The 26,689-nt window shown below is 50.7% G+C and overlaps 1 protein-coding gene across 1 annotated transcript; it reads left to right on the forward strand.

The window, feature by feature from the left end:
• The first annotated feature begins 20,144 nt into the window (after positions 1-20,144).
• Positions 20,145-23,491, forward strand: LOC105037590 (14-3-3-like protein 16R). The gene is made up of 4 exons (XM_073254140.1): positions 20,145-20,682; positions 20,889-21,011; positions 22,800-22,892; positions 22,996-23,491. Exons 1-4 carry the CDS (start codon positions 20,203-20,205, stop codon positions 23,056-23,058), a joined length of 759 nt encoding a protein of 252 aa, XP_073110241.1. The 5' UTR covers positions 20,145-20,202; the 3' UTR covers positions 23,059-23,491.
• Positions 23,492-26,689: the final 3,198 nt, after the last annotated feature.

Genomic DNA, 26,689 nt, shown 5'->3' on the forward strand with positions numbered 1-26,689 from the left:
ACAAAAATTAAAAAAATAAAAAATATTTTTTAAAAAATAGAAATTAAAAATTAAAAAATGTATTCAAGCGCATCCTAAATTATATCAAACTTCTATTGGGTCCATCATGATTCGTGATATGGGTGGATTCAACGCACAGAACCCGCTGGGTTTTTGCAGAAAACAATAATGAATGGATCTCTTAAAGATGTGGCGTAGCCATGTGGAATTCTTTGAGCGGCTGTTCCATATGGGTCCCATCACTTTAAAAATGAACACAGCTTCGGCGATGCCACTTAGATGCACTACATCTATAATTGGCACTATTGGTAAGACAAACCAAATTTGGCCAATCCAGTGGGAGCGTTGTGCCTTTCTTCTTCTTCTTCTTCGTCTTTTTCTTTTTCTTTTTTTTGGTGCTGAGTTGGAGGGGGTGGGGTGTCAGAAAGCTGTGTTACTTTCGAATTGACCCATCGAGCCCAATAAAATTTTCTTTTGTAGTAAGTTTTGATAGAGGTAGGTCAGATCTTGAGTGGACTGTACATCATATGGGCTAGGTGGTGCTACAAATTTTGAGTGGTGCTGGTACATTAATACAGTAGGATCGGCTCTGAGACAGGTCGAATTGGACAGCCGCCTCAGATCTGTATTGATGTTCTAATAGGATGTAAGAATGATTTTTTATAATATTATAACAAAAAAAATAATTAAATAGATTAATGATGGGTTTTACACATTGCCCAACGAACATATCTATAGAAAATTATTGCATGCAGATTAAGTTTTCAATGATAATTAATATTTAAAATATATTTATTTTTAGTAAAGAAAATCTCATTTTTTTATTTGGTCCCAGATCTAAAAAATATCAGGACCGACTCTGAATATCAGTTATGTGGTAAAAAAATTTATAGCACCACCGATCTCATATGATGTATGATTCCCTCGAGGTTTGACCGATCTTTATCCAAATTAAAACTTCTGCAATGTAAATGTAGACACGATGTAGTTTGACAATGGGTTAGGCTGGCAAGAATAACTATGGTTAGGGCAACCAAACGACCAAGGATAACTATGGTTAGGGCAATCAAACGACTAGAAAGAAGAAATTATGATGCGCACAATTTTATGGGAGAATGTTGTTGATTCTAGATCCATACATCTAATGTACATATGTATGATTTATGTTAAATGTATGGATCTTTACTAAATTTGTTCGCATAATATAAATATAACTTAAATTGTAAAAGTTAGAATTTAATACAAATACCTAGTGCTTTCTAACCTTGATGGAGTGATCATGTCAGTCCTTAATGTTGACCCCATACAAATAACTATACAAAATTTCAAATTAAAAGATTTGATGCATCCAAACATATACAGAGCTCTCCTGATAGGCTTAGCTGGCCTTCACCTAGGATTTTATTTGTCTCTTATCATTTATCAGACTTTCAAGAATTACTGACAACTTGAAAAAAAAAAAGAATTGCTGACGCACTGATACGGAAACAGGTAAGAATGACATCTTCTAAATAAAATCTTGCTATAGAATTATTGATAATTGAGATTTTTTTTGCCTTATTTTACATAGTAGTGTGAAAGCAGCTATACTTGAGAAGATAAAAATCTTTCTTTAGCTTGTCTTGAAGAATAGACTACATATAATGAAATTCTCAACAACAACAACAACAAAAAAAAAAAAAGTGCTAGGTAGTAAACTTTGGAAATCCCATGCGTGATTTCAAGTGTTGAAATCTCTTCCTGTTTTTTAATTAAGTGCTTTCCTACTATAAGCATTTAGTACATATTCAAACTTAAGCTCAAGTTAGTTGGATGATCATTGAATTTTCATGCACTTTAGACAACTTGAAGATGTAAGAAATTCAATCTTTCTTGAGAAGAGCTCAAGATTAGCTTATCATTAAGCTTCGTTGGCAGGTTTGGTATTAGAGGAATTCGAGAATTTTTATAAGGAGAAGGCCTTTTATTCGAGCAATACTTTTTTGATGTGAATCTATCGAAGCAATCACTATCTTCATGCTTTTGAATTTTGGAGAAAAATTTGAACAACAACAAAAATATCTTAAAGGATGCTTGATTCGCAATTAAAATCGAAATGGATTGGAATGAGAATCGAAATGATCAAATCTCTCAAAATATTTGGTTCATGATCAAAATCAAAATCAAAATCAAAATTAGAATGAAAATTTGAATCTATAGAAGAAAGTGGAGATTAAGTTTTATATAGATTAGGTCATTTTCATTTCATTCCAAAATCGAAATTGAAATAGGACTCTTCCAATCAAGCAGCTAAAATGAAAGTAATCTATTTCGATTTCTATTTCAGATCTTAATTCCTCCCAACTAAATACCCCTTTAATCTCTTCAGCTCTTTTTTTTTTTTGCATGATATTCTCATCATAATCGCTATCCTCCTACCCCTTCTCTTCTTTTCTTCTTCTCTCTTTTTTTTTTTTCATTTAGACAGTATTTTCACTTTTCTTATAAATTATGGAAAGCTTTTTCTTCCTCATGCCTATTAGAAAAAGATAAATCAGGCTGGCATGCAATCCTGCCGATATAAGAAGCCTAATAAGACAATTTAAAACTTTTTAAAATTAAGGACTCACAGTACGACTCCTCCGTTGCCTATTAGATGGCATGGAATCCAACCGACATAAAACGTCTAATAAGATATGTTGGGGAATACCCACCGACCGACCGACCGACGGTCGGAGGGACCGACCGACCGACGGTCGGAGGGACCGACCGACCGACCTACGGTCGGAGGGACCGACCGGCCGACTGACGGCCGGAGGGACCGACCGACCGACCTACGGTCGGAGGGACCGACCAGCCGACCGACAGCCGGAGCGACCGACCGACGGGCGCCATCACCGGCCAATTAACGGCCCACAACCGACTGAGGATGTGTCGGTCGGGCGTACTTTTCCTGACCGACTGAACCTGGAAGTCTGATGACCGACTCACGAAAGACTCGCTGACCAACAGAGGGGCCCGACGCCACACGGCTGGCCACCGACCTAAGGTCGGTCGACTCCTCCGATCGCCGTACAGCCACCAGAGCTTGTCAGTTCTGACAGCAACATGCGGCACGGCCACCTAGGGGCATTGTCCCGCCTAGGGTATTGTCAACCCTAGTGATTTGACAGTCCCACGGTGATATGATACTTTCACGGCGACTCTGACAGTCTACAGTGAGTTGACAATTCCTCAATTATCCGCGCCATTAATGACGGCACCATACCGTGCTCCACTATATAAATCGGAGAAGGCAACAGTGCAAAGGACCTCCACTTCTCGACTTGGAAACCACAGGCTCGCTCCTCTCTCTCCCTCTCTCTCGATTGAGCTCTCTGTCTTCCTTTCACTGTTGCCCATTCACCTCTCTGACTTGACCATCGGAGGGTCCCCGCCGGAGCCGCCTCCGGTCAGTGTGGACTTCTCTTTTTGCAGGCGCTCGTTCCCCGGCGATCAGACGACGAGGCAATTGGCCGCAACAGATTGGCGCGTCAGGTAGGGGCAAAGGCAGATACGGCACCAAGCCTTCCCAAGCAGAACATACTGATGACGAAGACAAGAGCCCAACGATCGAGGGTCACCGGGTCGGCGAGACGCTCTTCCCGCCGGGAAGAGGCCTCCCCGCCACCCTCAGCAGTGGAGCCCAGCTCTCCACACCCCATGGTGACCACGGAGGCGCAGATCGCGGCCATCGTACGGCAGATGACCGTACTGACGAACGTGGTCAAGAGCCTCCAGCAACAACCGACGGCCTGTCCGATGCCCTCCAGGAGCAGCCGCCGGCGCCCGCGTCGATCCCCGTCGCCTCTGCGCGAGCGCCCACAACAGCGCTCCCACGGAGAGGAGGAGGGACGGCCATGGCGCGATGACCGACGGTCCCAGCAGCCCTCTCCTTCCCTGCTGGAACGGGCGAGGAACGAGAAGCGACCGCGAACACCGTCCGCCTCCCTCTCGAAATCTTCCGGAGACTCCACTCCTGGGGTCTCCCAGCACCGACGGACGGACGACTACGAGCGCCGGTTCAAGGAAATCGACCGTCGGCTCGCGCAATTGCAGGTGGACTGCCAGAAGTCTTCGAACGACGTCGATTTCCAGACCGCCCAACCTCTCTCCCGACTAGTTCTCGATGAACCGATCTCCAGTCGGTTCAAGATGCCGCACGTGGAGCCATATGACGGCTCCACCGACCCAATCGACCACCTTGAGAGCTACAAAGCTCTCATGACGATCCAAGGGGCAACCGACGCTCTTTTTTGCATCGGCTTCCCCGCCACACTCCGCAAGGCTGCCAGGGTCTGGTACTCCGGTCTTCGATCAGAAAGTATCCACTCCTTCGGGCAGCTCGAGCACTCTTTCGTGGCTCACTTCAGCACCAGTCGGAAGCCGCCGCGAACATCGGACAGCCTTTTCTCCCTCAAACAGGGGGAGAATGAGACACTCCGACACTTCGTGGCGTGATTCAATATGGCCACGCTTGAGGTCCGGGACCTCAACGAAGATATGGCTATCTCAGCCATGAAACGGGGGCTGAGGGCGTCCCGATTTACTTACTCTCTGGACAAGACCCTCCCCCGGACGTACGCCGAGCTACTGGAGCGCACATACAAGTACATGCGCGTGGACGAAGGGGCTTCCGACCGACACTTGGCCGAACCCAGAGGCCCGAAGGAGAAGCGGAGGAAGGGTCGGGAACCCGCCGAACCCAGCAGGCCCCCGACCGATAGTCGGGTCTCGCCACCCCGACGAAACCAAAAGTCACCCTGGCAACAGACTCCAAGGCCGACACGCCCCAGGTATGATTCCTACACTCCTCTCTCCGCTCCTCGTGCACAGATTCTGATGGAGATTGAGGAGGAAGAATACCTGCGACGGCCTCCGCCTCTGAAGGCAAAAGGCCTCGACCGTCGGAAGTACTGCCGATTTCACCAAGGCCACGGCCACAACACTGAGCAGTGCATCCAGCTTAAGGATGAGATCGAAGCCCTCATCCGTCGGGGGTATCTCGATAAATTTTAGAAGAACCCGCCGACCCAACCAGTTGCCGATCGACGACCTCGGCCGACTGAAGAAGCGGCGACTAATCAGCCGACGGTCGGAGTCATCAATATGATCTCCAAGCGGCTGGGCCCGGGGACGTCTGCGGGAGGAGAGCCGACGAAAAAGCCACGCCCGGACGATGTAATCACTTTTACGGAGGAAGACGTTAGGGGCATCCAAACTCCCCACGACGATGCTGTTGTTGTTTCGGCAATAATAGCAAATTATGATGTAAAAAAATTTTTTGTTGATAATGGAAGTTCGACAAATGTTTTGTTTTACTCGACCTTCTCCCGGATGTAACTGTCAACCGACCGACTTAGGAGGGTCTCTCTGCCCTTGATCGGCTTTGCCGGGGACGCTGTCACGACGGAAGGAGAAATTACCCTGTCTGTGATGGTCGGCACCGAACCACGGTAAAGCACGGTCCACTTAACTTTTGCGGTCGTCCAAGTGCCTTCGACCTACAACGCCATACTTGGACGACCCGGACTAAACACCCTCAAGGCAATCGTCTCGACGTACCATCTCCTCGTTCGGTTCCCAACCAAAAATGGGGTCGGAGAGATGCACGGGGATCAACAGCTCGCCCGACGATGCTTCTAGATCTCCGCTCAAAACGACGAGTTGAGGGGCTCCCTGACGATCGACAAGATGGACCAACGGGAGGAGGAAGAGCGAGGTTCGCCGGCCGAGCAGCTCGTGTCGATCCCGATAGGAGAAGATCCTGACCGGAAGGTTTGGGTCGGGTCTCAATTGCCCGACCCCGAACGACGACGATTGACGGAGCTGCTGACGGCCAATGCTGACGTATTTGCTTGGTCGGCAGCAGATATGTCGGGCATCCCCCCAGAGACAATAACCCACCGACTCAACATTGACCCGACGATGAGGCCGGTGAGGCAGAAGAAAAGGTCCTTCGCTCCAGAGAGACAGAGGGCCATCGACGAAGAAGTGGACAAGCTACTCGAAGCGGGCTTCATCCGAGAATCCACGTATCCCGATTGGCTCGCCAATGTTGTCATGGTCAAAAAAGCCAACGGGAAGTGGAGGATTTGCATCGACTATACCGACCTGAACCGAGCCTGCCCAAAAGATAGCTTTCCACTTCCAAAGATCGACCAGCTGGTGGACGCGACGTCCGGATTTCGACTGCTCAGCTTCATGGACGCCTTCGCCGGATACAACCAGATCCGGATGGTGCCTGAAGACGAGGAGCATACTGCCTTCGTGACTCCCAAGGGCCTCTACTGTTATCGGGTGATGCCCTTCGGACTGAAGAACGCCGGCGCCACCTACCAGCGACTTGTCAATAAGGTCTTTAAAGACCAGATCGAGCGCAACATGGAGGTGTACGTGGACGACATGCTGGTGAAAAGTGCGTAGATCCCAGATCATGTTCAGGATCTCGAAGAGACCTTCCGCACTCTACGACGACATCGAATGAAGCTCAACCCGACCAAGTGCACTTTTGGGGTGACCTCAGGGAAGTTCCTCGGATTCCTCATTTCTCAAAGAGGGATTGAGGCCAACCCTGAGAAAATAAAGGCGATCCTCGACATGCGTCATCCGAACACCAAGAAGGAGGTCCAACAGCTGAACGGAAAAATCGTCGCTCTCAGCCGATTCATTTCTCGATCAGCTGAAAGATGCCTCCCATTTTTCAAAACTTTGCGGCAGGCAAATGGTTTTTCTTAGTCGGATGAGTGCCAACGGGCCTTCGAAGATCTGAAGAAGTACTTGGCTTCCCCGCCGCTCCTCGTAAAGCCGCAGGTCGGGGAGACCTTGTATCTCTATTTGGCCACATCTTCTGAGGTGGTCAGTTCGGTGCTCGTCCGAGAAAACGAGAACCGAACCCATCAGCCTATCTACTATACCAGCAATGTCCTCCACGGCGTCGAAGCCAGATATTCGGAGATGGAAAAGATGATTTTCACCCTGACCATCTCCGCGCAATGACTCCGTCCATACTTCCAGGCTCATGCCATAGTGGTTCTCACCAACCAGCCCCTGAGGGCGATATTGCATCGATCGGATACATCTGGACGACTGGCAAAGTGGGCGATGAAGCTCAGTGAGTTCGATATTCAGTATCGACCGCGGCCTGCCTTGAAAGCTCAGGTCTTGGCCGACTTCATCGTCGAGTGCCCGACAACCGACCAAGGGTCGGGAGCTGTGGACCCGGGACGAGACGCGGTCTCCGAGCCAGATCCGACCTCCACCTGGGTACTGCACATAGACGGAGCTTCAAACGCTCAGGGGAGCGGGGTCGGGCTCCTGCTCACGAATTCGGATGGGGTGGTCACCGAGTACGCCCTCCGATTCGACTTCAAGGCCTCCAACAACCAAGCCGAGTACGAAGCACTCCTCGCTGGCTTGAGGATGGCGAGGGAACTGGGCGTCGACAGCCTCCGGGCATTCTCCGACTCTCAGCTGATCGTGGGGCAGGTCAAGGGCGAATTCGAGGCACGAGATCCGACCATGGTCAAATACCTTCAAAAAGTGAAGGACCTCGTGGCACGCCTCAGGTATTTTGAAATTTCCCACATCCCTAGGCCGGAGAACGCCCGTACCGACGCACTCTCCAGACTGGCGACTTCGGCCTTCGACTCTTTGGGTCGGACGTTCGTGGAGAACCTCGAGCGGCCGAGTGTCGACCGGGTCGACGAGGTGCTACAACTAACGGCCGAACCAAGCTGGATGGACCCGATCGTTCAGTATTTGACCGACGGGATCGACCCCGAGGATCCCGCGGAGGCCAAGCGGCTCCGATGGTCGGCCTCCCAATATGTGATCATGGACGGTCGACTCTACAAGAGGTCGTTCTCCCTCCCCTTGCTTAGGTGCTTGGGACCGACCGACGCCGACTATGCTCTCCGAGAAGTGCACGAAGGGATCTACGGGAATCACTTGGGGGGCAAGTTCCTGGCCTACAAAGTCCTGCGACAAGGTTACTACTGGCCTACCATGAGGAAGGACGCGGTCGAGTTGGTCCGGAGGTGCGAACCTTGTCAGAAGTACACCAACATTCAACACCAACCGGCCAGCCAAATCGCTCCTATTGTTGCTCCATGGCCCTTCGCTCAGTGGGGGGTCGACATTCTCGGTCCATTTTCTCCAGCATCGGGTCAAAGAAAATTCATAGTTGTCGCCATCGACTACTTCACCAAATGGGTGGAGGCCGAACCCTTGGCGCAGATCACCGAGCGGAAGATGGAGGACTTTGTCCAAAAATCCATCATCTTCAGGTTCGGGTTGCCGCATACTATCATCACCGACAATGGGCGGCAATTCGACAACCAAGACTTCAGGGACTTCTGCGCAAGGTTCCACATCACGCACCGACTGACTTCGGTCGGGCACCCACAGTCCAATGGCGAAGTCGAGGTGACCAACCGGACCTTACTCCACGGACTCAAAACCCGACTAAATGAAGCCAAAGGCCTCTGGGTCGACGAGCTAGGCTCCATCCTGTGGGCTTACCGAACGACCCCCCGCATTCCGACCGGAGAGTCACCTTTCAGCTTGGCCTACGGGACGGAGGCGATGATCCCACTCGAGGTTGGACTGCCGTCTTCAAGGATCGAGCGATACCAAGAGTCGGACAACTCCGACTATCGGAGGGCCGACCTAGACCTCCTCCCCGAACTGCGAAACGAGGCTCAAATTCGCATGGCTTCGTACCGACAGAAGGTTGCTTGGTATTACAATGCCAAAGTCAGACCAAAGCTCTTCAGACCTGGCGACTTGGTCCTGAGAAAGGCAGAGGTCTCGAAGCCCCTGGACTAAGGGAAGCTGGCTCCGAACTGGGAAGGGCCCTACAAGGTAGCAGACACCTATGGTCCGAGAGCCTACCGACTGGAGACCCTTGAAGGAAAATCCATTCCCCGAACGTGGAACGCCGACAACCTGAAGTTGTATTATCAATGAACTTTGTACTTGTCCAGTCGGAATACAAATCCAGTTTGAAATCTCGGAGTTTTAACTCTTCGACTAACGATCGGCGCTCACCAAAGTCGAGCCCCGACATGCCGACTTGGACTTGGTATCCGCCTGAAACCGACGACCCTATCGTCGGTGACGCATCGGACTCTTACGAGGACCGACATACCTATATGGACGGGAGCTACACTCCTTCGACCTTCGACGACACATCGGACTCTTACGAGGACCGACATACCTATATGGACGGGAGCTACACTCCTTCGACCTTCGACGACCCATCGGACTCTTACGAGGACCGACATACCTATATGGACGGGAGCTACACTCCTTCGACCTTCGACGACACATCGGACTCTTGCGAGGACCGATGCATCTATATTGACGGGAGTCGACACTCCTTCTACGATCGGACTTTCGGGCCAGACCATCGACTAACATGCCGGTCGAGCCCCGACCAAAGAAAGGCGAAATGCCTGCGCGACCGACGTCGCGACTCCCGACCGAGCTACGGCCGGTCGAAGGATAGTCGGCTTACCACAGTCTATCGCACAATGCGACCTCAGTCACATTCATGATTCACCGACCAGGCTACGGCCGGTCGGAAGATATTCGGCTTACCACCGTATATCGTGAGGCGCAGCACGGATACCCGACTCAAGGGTATCGGGGTCCGACTTATCGGTGCTCCCTCGACCGAATGCGCCGGACGACATTCGACTGAACGCATCAGAGGGGACCCGACTACCGAACCTTTACCACGGTCGGTCGGCTCCCGACTCAACGGACGCCCGACTGAAGATCTCGACCATCAAAGGCTGATCCAAAGTCGGGACTTACTCTACCTTCGTGGCGGCACGAGTTGCCGAACGTCCTAACCGACCTATATGAGTTAGCGACTTGCATGAGTTAGCGACTTACAAAGGCATTCAACAATACATAAGAAGAAGACCGAGCAGAGAAAAAAGTAAAGGACCGATTTCATTCAAAGTCAAAAGAAGTTTACAAAGTCAGGCCGAAGCCCGATTACAAGTACTCTAAAAAAAGAAAAAGATAAAAGAAACCAAAGTCGGCAAGGCCGCGATCATCCCTCTGAGTCGATCTCCTCGACCGACGGAAGATCAGGGATAACCGGTGTATCGACCACGATCGGCGCTGGGTCGACGGCCGAAGCAGGACCGTCGGTCGGCGGGGGGCTGGCAGTCGGTGCCACATGCTCTGGGACGGCTTCCTCCAGCACAACGATGCCTCCCGATGGCTGGTCGGCCATCTCCTCGGTGGCTTGCTCCTCGGCCCCCGACGGGACGATACTGCTGAGGTCCAGCTCTGGGTACAAGGCATGGACCGCGTCCCGACCGTCCTCGTACCCCACCCGGTACGACGCGAAGCCGGACTCCAGCATTTCCTCCCGGTATTGATCGGTGGCACGAAAGTCGTCCACCGCCCGGCTTGCCGACTCCTTCGCCGACCTTGCTTCCTCCTCCGCCCGACCGAGCGAGTCCCTTGCCGACTCTGCTTCTGCCTTCGCTATGTCGGCGTCGGCCTGGGCGATCGATAGATCCTCCTCAGCTTTGGCGAGCTTCTCCAGGCTGACCCGAAGCTGCTCGCGCTCGCCTTCAAGTTCGGCGGCAACGCCATCCCGCTCGCAACGCAGACGATGCACGGTCCGGCCCTTGCGTTTGGCTTCTTTTTTGGCCGACCTTAGCTCGGACCCGAGGCGGGAGACTTCGTCCACCAACTTGGCCTCCCGATCGACCGACTGCTTTAGGTGGTCGACCAACATTGTCCGATCGGCTTCAGCCGCCGCCGACCTTTCCTTCCAAGCCGCCCGGACGTTTCCGAACCTCCGGTATCCGGCTTCAAGCTCTGACATGGTGTAGATCAGCTGCCGACGCCAGCGTTTCGTCAGGAAAACAAAGTGACGAAAACACTAAGGAAAAAGGAGGCGAAACAGGACTTACCTCAACCATGGTCGGGTAGAACGAAGACAACATCTCGGTCACTTGCCGAGACCTTAACGCCTCCACGTCGGTCGGGAGGAGGATTCCCTGGCACAGCCGCCTGGCCAGATTGTGGTCGGCCAACGTCGATGCACCTTCGGGGAACTGTGCGCTGGGCGGCACAATGCGACTCCCCGACCTTGTGTCGTCCGCGGGGTCCATCGGGGCCTTCCCTCGATCGGCCACCCCGACCGACGGAACCGGCAGGGAGGGGATGCTCGAGGTTGAACCGGCACCCCCCGTTGCGGCCACAGACGCCGCCGGATGATGTTCGATTTCCCGAACGTCATCTGGCGCCACTCCCGTCGGTGAGGCTGCCGATGTTCCTTCGGCCACTTCTTCCACCGGCCTCTCCTCCGGATGCGCTGCCGGAGCCGCGAGCGCTATCACCGGCTCCGATTGGTCGGTCGCCGATGCTTCGACGGTCGGCGCCGCTGGAGTGGGCTTCTTCGGAGGACGCGAAGGTCCTGCCCCCGATGCCGGCCTCTTCCTTGCTGCGAACTGCCGGATCTCGACGTCGGTCGGCCGCATCCTTGGAGGTGTCCCTGCGATGCCGACAGATATGTTAATCAAAGAGCCGGACAAAGGGCCGAATGAAAAGAGGACCGGGGGATCGGGCGATACCTAGTCGGGGACCAAGCTCAGGCCGGCGTCATAGAGAGCTTGTTCGGTAACAAGCTCTCTCTGCTTCGGAACCGACATGTCTTTAAGTCAGTGGAAGTCCTCCCGGTCGTCCGCCTCCACCCGGCTGTTGTCGTTTGCTTCGGTTCGGGGCACGCCCCAGTGGGAAGGGAAGCCCCAAGGAGAAGGAGACGAGATGAAGAAAAACTGGTTCTTCCATCCATGGATGGACGATGGAAGACCAGTGATGAAGGAAAGACCCTTCCGGGGGTTGAAGAGCCACCACCCTCGGGCTTTAGGATGGGGTCGGAGCACAAAGAATGCCCGGAAGAGCGAGATACGAGAGTTGGTCGGCAAAAGCTGACATAACAGCGCGAAGCTAATTATCAGACGGACGGAGTTCGGCGCCAGTTGCGCCGGACAGAGTCCGTAATAATTTAGCAGATTCCAGACGAACTCCGGAATCGGAAGCCGAAGACCCGCACGGAGATCTTCGACATACAGCGCCAGTTGGCCCGGCGGAGGGTTGTTAACCCGACCACCGGCCCCTGGGGCGGAGAGTTGAAACTGCTCCGGGATGCGATACTGCTTCCGAAGCCGATCAACGTTCGGCCCCGAAAGCGAGGAGACCTCAACTTTCGGAGTCGATCGGGAGTCGTCGGTCGGATTTCCCGACCGAGCTTCCCGAGATGGATTTTCGGCCATCACACCAGAACCAAACAAGAAGCAGAGAAGAAGAAGAAGAAGAAGAAGAGAAGAGGGAAGACCACGAACCGGAAATGACCCTTTTGGGAGGAAAGACGACTGCCGGCGACGACTGAGAAATCGCCCAAACAGAGTCTCTGCAGCGAAAATGTCAACAATGAGGTCCTGGGTCCGGATGGTCCTATATATATAGGGCCGTCCGACGGCCGAGATGCCCCCGCGCCGATCGAGGTCTCATGGATGCACAACACGTGGCGGCTTCCGGACCCTCCTTTCGGCCTGATGATTCGGCGCGCCCATCCCGGGACGGCCGCTCCGCCCTCATTAAATGCGAGGGGCGCCGACCCAACCACCTCCGACACGTGGCAAACGGGGCCGCGGTTCCGAATTAAAGCGCCCGCGGCGATTCGCGTTCCCGATGGGACGCCTGACAGCGCCCCACGCCCCCAGAATCGACGTTAGGTGATGGTCTACGTTCCCCAGAACGCGCCGGATATCCGGTCGTCTGACACCGAATCGTCCGGCACCCGACCTCCTGACGCCGACGTGACGTCTGACGACGACAAAACGAGACGTCTGACGACGACAAGACGGGACGTCTGACACCTGACGCCGACGTGACACCTGACGCCGACGTGACATCTGACACCGACTAGACGTCTGACGCCAGTGAATCGCTCAGCATTCATGAGACGCCTGACATCGTATCAACCCGTGGTACGGTCGGAATTTGGCATACGACGGATCCACTCCTTTTCGCCCGAGGTTGCTGCCCAAATAAAAGCATCGGCCAGCTCACCGTCCGACTCAGGAGTAGAGGGGGGCAACTGTTGGGGAATACCCACCGACCGACCGACCGACGGCCGGAGGGACCGACCGACCGACCTACGGTCGGAGGGACCGACCGGCCGACCGACGGTCGGAGGGACCGACCGACCGACCTACGGCCGGAGGGACCGACCAGCCGATCGACAGCCGGAGCGACCGACCGACGGGCGCCATCACCGGCCAATTAACGGCCCACAATCGACTGAGGATGTGTCGGTCGGGCGTACTTTTTCCGACCGACTGAACCTGGAAGTCTGATGGCCGACTCACGAAAGACTCGCGGACCAACAGAGGGGCCCGACGCCACACGGCTGGCCACCGATCTAGGGTCGGTCGACTCCTCCGATCGCCGTACAGCCGCCAGAGCTTGTCAGTTCTGACAGCAACATGCGGCACGGCCACCTAGGGGCATTGTCCCGCCTAGGGTATTGTCAACCCTAGTGATTTGATAGCCCCACGGCGATATGACACTTTCACGGCGATTCTGACAGTCTACAGTGAGTTGACAATTTCTCAATTGTCCATGCCATTAATGACGGCACCATACCGTGCTCCACTATATAAATCGGAGAAGGCAACAGTGCAAAGGACCTCCACTTCTCGATTTGGAAACCACAAGCTCGCTCCTCTCTCTTCCTCTCTCTCGATTGAGCTCTCTGTCTTTCTTTCATTGTTGTCCATTCATCTCTCTGATTTGATCGTCGGAGAGTCTTCACCGGAATCATCTTCGGTCAGTGTGAACTTTTTTTTTTTGCAGACGTTCGTTCTCCGATGATCAGACGACGAAGCGATTGGCCGTAACAAGATAACTCAAGATATTTTATAATTAAGGACCAAAGACCCGTTGAAAAGATTCTCACGGGCGACTCCTCGAAAAAAGATAGGCCAGGCTGGCACGGAATCCAACCGGCATAAGGCCTCTAATAAGACAACTTAAGACATTTTATAATTAAGGACCCAAAGACCCGTTGAAAAGATTATTCCTTTTCTCACGGGCGACTCCTCGAAAAAAGATAGGCCAGGCTGGCATGGAATCCAACCGGCATAAGACTTCTAATAAGACAATTTAAGACATTTTATAATTAAGGACCCAAAGACCCGTTGAAAAGATCCTTCCTTTTCTCACGGGCGACGCCTCGAAAAAAGATAGGCCAGGCATAGAATCCAACGGTCATAAGAAGCCTAATAAGACAAGACCCAAAGAATTATTAAAAAAATTCTCCCCTTTCTCACGGTGCGACACGCGGGCGAGGTCCATTGAACGGGTTCCACAAGATGGACATCCCTAATTAGACCCACGGTCATGAACGGTGACTGGGGTTGCCTACTGGAGTCTTCATACGCTCGATCATTCGTTCGATGGCTTTTAACCATCTGTTCGGGATCTAAGGGATTTCAATAACAAAATTTTTCTTTGTGGTGTTCGTATTATGCGAAAATATTTTTTTATGGACACCTTTACCTTACCGGCAAGGTCAAAAGTACACAAAATCCAACCACTTTCGCTAAAGTTTTTCCACCAATAATCAGTTAAACAAAGTAACATTCAGAAAAGAGAGAAAGATATCGAACGGCAGAGAACAGCTGTACCAGACTGCGAAGAAGCATCCTTTTCCCTACCACGGATGTAAAAACGCATTCAATTTAATATGGGTCCCACCACGAGTGACAAGGTTTTTAGCAGAAACCGATGTTTTTTAAATCTGTCCTCGAACGTCCAGCTCATCCCATGTGGATGGGTCCAGCTCATCCCATGTGGATGCGCCGCCATAAATGAACAGACGAGATTTCCCGTACTCGAGTAATCAACAGACGAGATTTCCCGTACTCGAGTAATCAACGGCAGATCCAACCAGCGCCTAGAATCCCCAAAACGACATGTTGCGGCCAATCGCCTCGTCGTCTGATCGTCGGGAAGCGTGCATCTGTAAAATGAAGTCCGCACTGACCGGAGGCGGCTCCGGCAGGAACCCTCCGACGGTCAAATCAGAGAGGTGACTGGGCAACAGTGAAATGTAAACAGAGAGCTCTTATCGAGAGAGAGAGAGGAGCGAGCCTGCATTTTTTGGGAGAGACGGAGCGGATCGATCCCTTGCACTGTTACCTTCCCCGATTTATATAGTGGAGCACGGTATGGCGCCGTCATTAATGGCGCGGACAAGTGAGGAACTGTCAACTCACTGTGGACTGTCAGAGTCGCCGTGAAAGTGTCACGTCGCCGTGCGGCTGTCAAATCACCAGGGTTGACAATGCCCTCGGCGGGACAATGTCCCTAGATGGCCGTGCCGCATGCGGCTGTCAGGACTGACAAGCTCTGGCGGCTGTACGGCGATCGGAGGAGTCGACCGACCCTAGGTCGGTGGCCAGCTGAGTGGCGCCGGGGCCCTCCGTTGGTCGGCGAGTGAGTCGGCCATCAGACTTCCTGGTCGGTCGGCCAGTCGGTCGGTCGGCCGGTCAGTCGGTCGGTCGGAGTCGTCCGTCGGGGTCGGCCGGTCAGTCGGTCGGTCGGAGTCGTCCGTCGGGGTCGGCCAGTCGGTCGGTCGGCCGTCGGAGTCGGCCAGTCGGAGTCGGCCGTCGGGGTCGGCCAGTCGGAGTCGGCCAGTCGGAGTCGGCCGTCGGGGTCGGCCAGTCGGAGTCGGCCGTCGGGGTCGGCCAGTCGGTCGGTCGGCCGTCGGAGTCGGCCAGTCGGTCGGTCGGCCAGTCGGAGTCGGCCAGTCGGAGTCGTCCGTCGGGGTCGGCCAGTCGATCGGTCGGCCGTCGGAGTCGGCCAGTCGGTCGGTCGGCCAGTCGGCCCCTTCGACCGTAAGTCGGTCGGTGGGTATTCCCCAATAGTTGCCCCCCTCCACTCCTGAGCCCGATGTCGTGTTGGCTCGCGTGAATACGTGGGCGACGGCTTCGGACGAAAGGAGTGGTGTTCCGTCTTTTCCTGCCCCGACTCTGGCGATCACATCAACGAACGATCCAATATCGGTCGTCCCGACTGTAGGTCGAGCATGCACGTCGGGTCGGAGGTCGGCCAACCTCCGAACGTTGCTCGTCGACATGATCATTCTGCAGAATCTGATAGTCGAGTAGCATCCGACGTATTCGGATAGGATAACGATGGCAAGTCGAATATCTATTGTCCAGCCCTTGGTCGGACGTATGCGTCAGGATGTATGATAAACGGTGGCAAGCCGAATATCCTTCGATCGGTCGTGACCAGATCGGTATGTCGCGAATACGACTGCGGTCGTCTTGGCGTTTTGCCTTTCTTAGTCGAAGCTAAGTCGGCAAGTTAGCCAGCCGCATTAGTCGAAGCCCTTTGCCTTCAGAGGTGGGGGCCGTCGTAGATATTCCGCTCCTTCGATCTCCGTCGTAGAATCCGATACGTCCTCGATGATCGAGACGTAGATTGAGCAATTGGTTTGGCGATTCGTCGATCAGGCCGATGACGGAGTCACAGATTCGGCGATCGACAATCGAGCCATGTTGGTCGGGGCCTTTTGCCTTCAAAGGCTGAGGCCGTCGATTCGGCGATCGATGATCGAGTCGTTGATTCGGCGATCGACGATCGGCCGTGTTGGTCGGGGCCTTTTGCCTTCAGAGGCCGAGGCTGTCGGTTCGGCGATCGGTGATCGAGCCGTTGATTCGGCGATCGACGATCGGCCATGTTGGTCGGAGCCTTTTGCCTTCAGAGGCCGAGGCCGTCGGTTCGGCGATCGGTGATCGAGCCGTTGATTCGGCGATCGATGATCGGCCATGTTGGTCGGAGCCTTTTGCCTTCAGAGGCCGAGACCGTCGGTTCGGCGATCGGTGATCGAGCTGCTGATTCGGCGATCGATGATCGGCCGTGTTGGTCGGAGCCTTTTACCTTCAGAGGCTGAGGCTGTCGGTTCGGCGATCGGTGATCGAGCCGTTGATTCGGCGATCGACGATCGGCCGTGTTGGTCGGGGTCTTTTGCCTTCAGAGGCCGAGGCCGTCGGTTCGGCGATCGGTGATCGAGCCGTTGATTCGGCGATCGACGATCGACCGTGTTGGTCGGAGCCTTTTGCCTTCAGAGGCTGAGGCCGTCGGTTCGACGATCGGTGATCGAGCTGTTGATTCGGCGATCTACGATCGGCCGTGTTGGTCGGAGCCTTTTGCCTTCAGAGGCTGAGGCCGTTGGTTCGACGATCGGTGATCGAGCCGTTGATTCGGCGATCGACGATCGACCGTGTTGGTCGGGGCCTTTTGCCTTCAGAGGCCGAGGCCGTCGGTTCGGCGATCGATGATCGAGCCGTTGATTCGGCGATCGACGATCGGCCATGTTGGTCGGGGCCTTTTGCCTTCAGAGGCCGAGGCCGTCGGTTCGGCGATCGGTGATCGAGCCGTTGATTCGGCGATCGACGATCGGCCATGTTGGTCGGGGCCTTTTGCCTTCAGAGGCCGAGGCCGTCGGTTCGGCGATCGGTGATCGAGCCGTTGATTCGGCGATCGACGATCGGCCATGTTGGTCGGGGCCTTTTGCCTTCAGAGGCCGAGGCCGTCGGTTCGACGATCGGTGATCGAGCCGTTGATTCGGCGATCGACGATCGGCCATGTTGGTCGGAGCTTTTGCCTTCGGAGGCCGAGGCCGTCGTAGATTCTCTGCTCCTTCGATCTCCATCAGGATCTGCGCACGAGGAGCGGAGAGAGGAGTGTAGGAGTCATACCTGCGATGCGTCGGTCTCGGACTCCATCGTCAGGGTGACTTTTGGATTCGTCGGGGTGGCGAGACCCGACTATCGGTCGGGAGCCTGCTTGGTTCGGTGGGTTCCCGACCTTTCCTCCGCTTCTCCTTCGGGTCTCTAGGTTCGGCCAAACGTCGGTCGGATGCCCCTTCATCCGCGCGCATATACTTATATGCGCGCTCCAGTAGCTCGGCGTATGTCCGGAGGAGGGTCTTGTCCAGAGAGTAGGTGAATCGGGACGCCCTCAGGCCCCGTTTCATGGCTGAAATAGCCATGTCTTCGTTGAGGTCCCGGACCTCAAGCGTGGCCGCGTTGAATCGCGCCACGAAGTGTCGGAGCGTCTCATTTTCCCCCTGCTTGAGGGAGAAAAGGCTGTCCGACGTTCGCGGCGGCTTTCGGCTAGTGCTGAAATGGGCTACGAACGAGTGCTCGAGCTGCCCGAAGGAGTGGATACTTCCCGATCGGAGATCGGAGTACCAGGCCCTGGCAGCCTTGCGGAGCGTGGCGGGGAAGCCGATGCAAAGGAGAGCGTCGGTTGCCCCTTGAATCGTCATGAGAGCTTTGTAGCTTTCCAGATGGTCGATTGGGTCGGTGGAGCCGTCGTAAGACTCCACGTGCGGCATCTTGAACCGACTGGGGATCGGCTCGTCGAGGATGAGTCGGGAGAGAGGTTGGGCGGTCTGAAAGTCGACGTCGTTCGAAGACTTCTGGCCGTCCATCTACAACTGGGCGAGTCGGCGGTCGATTTCCTCGAACCGGCGCTCGTAGTCGTCCGCTCGTCGATGCTGGGAGACCCCGGGAGTGGAGTCTCCGGAAGATTCTGAGAGAGAGGCCGACAGTGTGCACGGTCGTTTCTCCTTCCTTGTCCGTTCCAACGGGGAAGGAGAGGGCCGCTGGGACCGTCGGTCGTCGCGCCATGGTCGTCCCTCCTCCTCTCCGTGGGAGCGCTGTTGGGGGCGCTCGCATGGAGGCGACAGGGATCGGCGCGGTCGTCGGTGGCTGCTCCTGGAAGGCATAGGTCGGGCCACCGATTGCTGCTGGAGGTTTTTGACTGCGTCGGTCAGTACGGTCATCTGTCATACGATGGCCACGATCTGGGCCTTCGTGGTCACTGTAGGGCGCGGAGAGCTAGGCTCCGCCGCCGGTGGTGGCGGGGAGGCCTCTTCCCAGCGGGAAGAGCGCCTGGCCGACCCAGTGACTCTTGATCGTTGAGCTCTTATCTTTGTCATGCTGTCCCCTTCCTGGCGCGCCAATCTGTTGCGGCCAATCACCTCGTCGTCTGATCGCCGGGAAGCGTGCACCTGCAAAATGAAGTCCGCACTGATCGGAGGCGGCTCCGGCGGGGACCCTCCGACGATCAAGTCAGAGAGGTGACTGGGCAACAGTGAAATGTAGACAGAGAGCTCTTATCGAGAGAGAGAGAGAGAGAGGAGCGAGCCTGCGTTTTTTGGGAGAGACGGAGCGGATCGATCCCCTGCACTGTTGCCTTCCCTGGTTTATATAGTGGAGCACGGTATGGCGCCGTCATTAATGGCGCGGACAAGTGAGGAACTGTCAACTCACTGTGGACTGTCAGAGTCGCCGTGAAAGTGTCACGTCGCCGTGCGGCTGTCAAATCACCAGGGTTGACAATGCCCTCGGCGGGACAATATCCCTAGATGGCCGTGCCGCATGCGGCTGTCAGGACTGACAAGCTCTGGCGGCTGTACGGCGATCGGAGGAGTCGACCGACCCTAGGTCGGTGGCCAGCTGAGTGGCACCGGGGCCCTCCGTTGGTCGGCGAGTGAGTCGGCCATCAGACTTCCTGGTCGGTCGGCCAGTCGGTCGGTCGATCGGCCAGTCGGTCGGTCGGAGTCGTCCGTCGGGGTCGGCCAGTCGGTCGGTCGGCCGTCGGAGTCGGCCAGTCGGAGTCGTCCGTCGGGGTCGGCCAGTCGGTCGGTCGACCGTCGGAGTCGGCCAGTCGGGGTCGGCCAGTCGGTCGGTCGGCCGTCGGAGTCGGCCAGTCGGTCGGTCGGCCAGTCGGAGTCGGCCAGTCGGAGTCGTCCGTCGGGGTCGGTCAGTCGGTCGGTCGGCCGTCGGAGTCGTCCGTCGGGGTCGGCCAGTCGGTCGGTCGGCCGTCGGAGTCGGCCAGTCGGTCGGTCGGCCAGTCGGTCCCTTCGACCGTAAGTCGGTCGGTGGGTATTCCCCAACATGACCCACTTTATTTAATTTCTAATAACTATAATAAAATAAAAAGAGAAACGACAAAAATTTCTACTCTATAAAGCCGCCTTCGTTCGGTTCGTTCTAACGCGTGCCTCCTTTTGCGCCTTCTTTCTTTCTATTTCCCTTGTCTTCTTTATTTCTAGTCGCGGCGATGGCGGGAGCGAGGGAGAAGAACATGTACATGGCGAAGCTCGCCGAGAAGGCGAATCGGTACGACGAGATGGTGGAGTTCATGGAGAAGGTGGTGGCGGCGGCGGCGGCGGAGGGGAAGGAGCTTACCCTGGAGGAGCGCGACCTCCTTTTGGTGGCCTACAAGACGATCGTCAACGACCGCCGGAAGTCCCGGCAGATTTTGTCGTCGACCGAGCAGGAGGAGAGCCGCGGCAACGAGGACTACGCCGCGGACATCCGCGACTTGCGTGCCAAGATCGAGGACGACCTCACTAGCAGATGCGCCGGGATTCTCAGGCTGCTGGACGCAAGTCTCATTCCTTCCGCTTCCGCCGCCCACTCCAAGGTATTCTACAACAAGATGAAGGGCGACTTCCACCGCTATCTGGCAGAGTTCAAGACCGGCTCCGAAAGGGAGGACGCTGCGAAGAGTGTTCTCGCCGCCTACAACTCTGCACAGGTCTCCAGTCTTTTTCTGGTTCTGTTCGGGCTCCGATCCGATCCGGCGATCCGCTCCGTTTGCTAGGATTAGGGTTTCGGAATGGAGAGATCGACTTGTTTAATCTCATGCAATGCTAGGGTTAGGTTATGGATTTGATTTCTTTTGATATGATATGGACGGTGGTGATGATTAGTTGGGATGATGAATCTGATGTCATGTGATAGGATATTGCGATGGCGGAGCTGGCATGGTCGCACCCGATCCGGTTGAATTTGTGCCTTGGCTTCTCGGTGTTTTACTACAGGATCTTGGACTCCCCGGTCCAGGCACGCACTCTCGCGAAACAGGTAATCTTAGATTAGATTTGATTTGATTTTTATTTTTTTTTGCATTAAATTAAACTAAACGTGAATAGATACTTCTATGAGAATCAGAAAATAAAATATTCAAAAATTTAACTGAAAGATTAGTCGAAGAAGTCAAAAGGATCTTAGAACTTTTAATTTCTTGCATATTGAATTTTTTTTCTTTTAATATATAGATCTATTGTTATTATTAAAACGTTAATTTTTGACTTCCAAATTACCTTTCATATATAGAAATTCGAATCATATTTTAGATCCACAATTTGCCAATCAATGATACACGTTTGGAAAAATAGCTGTAGGTAGACAATTCAACAGTTGAGTAAATGATCTGTGACCATGTTGTTCCCTCATTCTGTTGTAATTGTCAGATATAAATATTTATGCATGATGTGATGAATAACAAATCTTGAGTGATACTCCTTTAAAATGGCAGTGGACTTATGTGATGTGATTTGATGCCGATGTATGTTTTTAAATGATGCATGTGACAAATGTGAATGCATGTGCTTGTTTAAGATGGGTAGGAATGCATTAAATTAAATAAATGATGAGTGGCAAGATAGTCTTTTATCTGAGCTCATCAAGTTCATGTCTATGTGTATACTTGTTAGGTAGATGTTAAAATATTTATTACTGTTATAGGAATTCCCCTTTCTTTTTTCAATCTTTCATGTTTCCCTTTTGACTTTCATCATGTATGATATCATCGATTTGGTTTTTGTTTTCATTTCTTCGGCTCTGCTGTGTTTTGCTTAGAGGGCAATTTCCTCCTTTAAGAAATAGAGCAATTTCCTTTTAACTGCTGGATATTTGTTTTAGTTGTTGTGGCAAGCTTGAATGAAATTGGGCACCTTATGTTCTTTGATAGGCTATAATAGTCGATAATTCTATTGGGTTGGAAGCTAATAAGTTTCTTAGCAATTAACATTTTTGGTCTTACTCTTTTTATATTTAGGGGAATGTCCTTTATTTGTATTTGGGTTCAAATTTTGAAGATGTTGCTCTTTTCATAGAAGTTGATTTCCTTTGTTTAGTGCTTCAATTCAAATATTGGAGGATCGCTTGTTTGTTTTGGATCTTTATTTCTTTCACAACTGCATTTATAGTTAGGATATTTCCTCTTTCTTTTATGGTTAATCAGAGGTCCAGTGCCGCTCTTCTTATTGTGTTTATCCAGTGCCGCTCTTCTTATTGTGTTTATCCAAATGCTAAGTAACTCCATCAGCATGTCATCTGAATGCCTGAAGTAAACTATTTGTTCGATTGTGTACTATAAAATTGGGCATATAGCATATGTTATTGCTTTAATCAAGTACAGAATAATTATGTTAAACAATCTGACATGGATACAATCTAATCTTTTGACAATCAGATGTCTTTCATGTTATTTGAATGCTGGTATTATTTGATTCAAGAAGGGTTAGTCTCTCTCTCTCTCTCTCTTCCAAAACACTTTTGTTAGGGTTATACTTAAATTTTGAAACATTTTGTTCTACTAATTCATTTGGACAAGCTTTAATTGATGTTTGTGGTTTATGGCGACTTCATAAAACCTTGTTGGTCACTTCAGGTTAAAGTTCCAGTATTATTTTCCCTTTTTTGGTCGAGCTTTTTGTTCCCTATGAAATAAATGTAAAGGATCATTTAAGCCCAGGATTTCTTCATTTTGTGCTATCAAGCTCTTCTGTAGATCCTTGAATGGAAAGTTCATGTGAGTCTTGATGTGTTATGAAGATATTAATCTTACCTTTCGATTGCTGCTATTAGGCATTGGATGGAGCAAATGCAGAGCATAAGGCATCGCGCAGGCTCATGCAGCGCATTGAAGATAATCTTGAGTCGTGGACTCCAGACCCAGAGGTCTTTGAAAGCTCAAAATAAGTAGCCTATATTTTTGTCTTTAATGTCTGATCACATTCGCTTCAAGTATCCAATTGAATTAATTAATATTTGTTATTTCCAGCCTGACGGGTCGGGTGACTCGGATGACTCGGGTGACTCGGATGACTCGGATGACTCAGCGTGATAGCTAAAGAAGCACCCAAGCATGAGGATGAACAGCGGTAGCTGCTATAACATTGGTTCCTCATAGCCAATCAAGGGTCCCGCTGATTTTCCCCACTAGAGACGCAAATAATTTCCTGTTCTCGGCTGGCCGCATTATGTCTTGGCATTCCATTTTCTCTCCTATCCACTGCCCCGTGAAAGTTTCAAGAAGCATTCTGTTTGTGTTTTGGGTTTTTGTTTCTTTGTTCTTCCTTTTATATTTGAATCTTTTTATTTTACCTGCTCCTTTTATCGTTATTAGGTTTGCTGCTGTTGTGCTTCAATTTGAAAATGCCAGACTCTTATTTAAAGTAGTTTATATGCAGTTATGTGCTTGCTTTTGCTATTCGTTACAGTCTTGTGCATGATGAGCTTATTCAAAGGGAAATGCCGACTGGCTGTTTTTTAGAAAATCCCATGTATCAGGTTTATTTGTTCAAAATTGCGAACGTTTTTAAATGGGCCATTGCTTACTCGGATATCACTTTCCTTGTGACAAGTAAAGCGCACTTATTGTTTGAGCTGGTGCGGACTGTAACGGGCCCTGGTACTGCCCTCGATGAAACGTAACCTCCCAACAGGGAGTAAAAGAGGTCCATGCTCTCAATAGAGTTGGACCATCATGTTTTCGTACAGGACTGCGTGGTTTCAAAGAAATGTTTGGTAAAATAGAAAATAATTCCTTTTCATGGAAAGAAAACTGTTTTTTTTTTTTGGTAGAAGATGGCCGGAAGGCCACTTACATTATAAAGAAACTGTTTACAGACCTTCCCCAGAACTGATAATATGAACAATAATCTACATCCCCAAAACCAATACGTAAACATCCCAAAAAGATTCAGCTGAGTCAGCAGATAATCCATCAGATGTACGAATTGAAAAGCAGTGCAAGTTTCTTCATGGTGTTTGATGTTTCAGAGAAGAATGAAACCCAGGAAACCTGAAGACATCAGTTGCATATAGAACCAGGATGTGGAAGAAAGATGGAGAAAGTGATTTTCAGCAGCATCAGCAGTAGAACAGCAATCTTCCAAAAAAAAGTACAAAAAAGATCCTGAGTGTTAAAGAACCATTTACAGCACCTTGGAAGATTGGAACTCGATGTGCACAGTGGACAATGAAATCAAAATGTGTATGGCTGAGTAAGGACTGCAGCTTTTCAATGTTGAATGAAGTAGATATGTCATAGTAGGAATATGCAAATAAGTCAAGAAGCTATCATTCACCCCATTATCATAAAAAGATATCTGATACAGGTGAGTGAAATCCTTCCGACTTTGAAGTAACACATATATAATTTACTATAGACACCAAACTAAAGATCCAAATGCGGATAGATAGTTAGAGTGCTGACATAATACCTCTACATCAATGAAAACATGAAGAGCTAATAACAAAACCAGCAAGCAAACACAACACAAGGTTAGTAATAAACTTTCTATTTTCTTTCTTTCTTTTTTTTTCCTTTTTTTGTTCTTCATTTTCCTTTTTTTCCTTTTCCTTTTTCTTTTTTTGTTTTTCTTCATTTTTTCGCACATCTCCCATCCTTCTTTTGTATGTCCATACAGAGAGAAATAGCATATTGAAATGGCATTAATCCTATATAATTCCATGATATATAAATCACAGCATTCTGTAGGATGGAGTCATTATAAATAAAGAAACAATGATCAACATGGTATTTGAAAAGACATTCGAATTTGTGCCATCCAATGCTTCCAATCCAGCACATAAAAGGACAATAAAGTGGAAGATATTCAGTGTAGACATGGTAGCCGATGTAAAGGTATGTGAAAGTTACTGAGGATCGGCATAGAAAAATCCCCAAAGAAATCCTACCAGCACGACAGAGAATTAGAGAGTATACCATCATTGCTGAGACAGCAATCAGTAATGAAATTCCACTCTATTTTGACCGGTATAAGAAATTGACAATATTTTTGGTATATGTAGAAGAGAAGAAACGAAAATGGATAAGCCTATAACCCAAGAACAAAAGGGTTAGAAGTAAACCTTGTTTTTTTTGTTTTTTCCTTTTGATTTTCTCTTTTTCTTTTTCCTTTTTCTTTATTTTTCTCCTTCTTTTCCTCTTTTATCCTCCGCATATTCGAAAAACTATCAAATGCTCATTCTGTACGACATAGTGTATCTATACTTGTATTCTTTAGAGATTGTCATATGAAGACAAGTCTGTAACTTTGGTACAATACCACATTCTATATGTAAATTGTCGAAGGTAACAAGTGTCATGAGCCCCATACTCATTAGAATGAAAGCCATGTTGGGTCATATCCACCATGTGGATCATGTAGAGGCCTAGAAAATCAGGATACTTGCCCACCAGCCCATAGTCTTCCTCCTCAGAGCCACAACAGCACCCAGCATTAGAGTATAGGTGTAGTACTATCAGGTCCCAACTATCTGAGACACCATACATCTCACTCTGTACAACAGATACCAAGTGACCGTCGGCAAAATCCATCAGACATTGTGGGTGAACAAGCACAGTATTCCTTTTATTTTGAATGCATAGATGCCGCATGTTTTGATGGTGATGCGTAGGGTGCGCAAGAAAGATGGTCCAATTTTGTGAAATAGCACAACAATTCCATTGACGCCCATAACAGCAAAAGTTATATATATTACTGATCATCTTTCTTTCGCGAGAATGTGATGTAGAAGCACATGCCATGATAATATTAGAAACCTGCATGCACAAGAGAAGAGAAGGAATTAGAATTTGAATAAACCATTATGTTTATTGATCCCTATTGTTGCGTCATTACGTCCTTCTTGTAGCATGTAGTGTAGTGTCTTTGTTACGTTCCTCCACCACAAAATATGCCTCATTTGATCCTGCTTCCACATTATTGGATGTTGCATTAAATAAAGATTAGGGTCAGTCAAAATATTAATTTGCATATAGATGAACAATAAAGAAAAGCAATCTAAATGCAAGCAATTCAACAAAATAATCCACAGTGAGATACTATGACTAGACCCCTGACCGAGAATCCATCTCCAAGGATAGCAGCAGGAATGCATTTTCAAATCTCTAACTCTCTCTGACATAGTGAATACCATATGCATCTGCTTGAATCAGACCTTGGTACATAAAATCCTCAACAGACTCAGAGGACCCAAGAAAATTGCTATACTGTGCTTTATTTGCCAAAAGATCCGCAACTTGATTGGTTTTTCTATGGGTATGCGAGATTTTATAAAATAAACCCATACTTTTTCATCAGTATAAATCTTTTACCTGAGGAATATGCTCAATCTTCCCACAGGTGGAACTATTTAGCCAAGATACCAAAGTAGTGGAATCCCCTTCCAGCAAAATCTTAGTAGCTTATAATTCCAAGATTGCAATCTTAACCCCATACCATGCCGCTTGAAGCTCTGTCATGGGAACTAAGGAAGAAGAAAAATGTTTACCTCCAACACAAAACAACAGCATGATAATTTCGAATTACAATTCTGACTGCTGTGTTGTCTGTAGTGACCGAAGCATCAAAATTAATTTTTACAACTCCTTCGAGAGGGGATAGCCAAGAGACGAATAGAGAAGAGTAGAAGGAAGCTTCTTTCCACAATTGGTTACCTTAGTA

Source organism: Elaeis guineensis, chromosome 3 (assembly GCF_000442705.2).
Source record: "Elaeis guineensis isolate ETL-2024a chromosome 3, EG11, whole genome shotgun sequence".
Taxonomy (NCBI): Eukaryota; Viridiplantae; Streptophyta; class Magnoliopsida; order Arecales; family Arecaceae; genus Elaeis; species Elaeis guineensis.

Coding starts and splice junctions, on each gene's coding strand:
- LOC105037590 (XM_073254140.1), top strand. CDS start 20,203: ATGGCGGGAGCGAGGGAGAAGAACATGTACATGGCGAAGCTCGCCGAG. Junction 21,012..22,799: donor CACGCACTCTCGCGAAACAG/GTAATCTTAGAT, acceptor TGCTGCTATTAG/GCATTGGATGGAGCAAATGC. Junction 22,893..22,995: donor CGTGGACTCCAGACCCAGAG/GTCTTTGAAAGC, acceptor TGTTATTTCCAG/CCTGACGGGTCGGGTGACTC.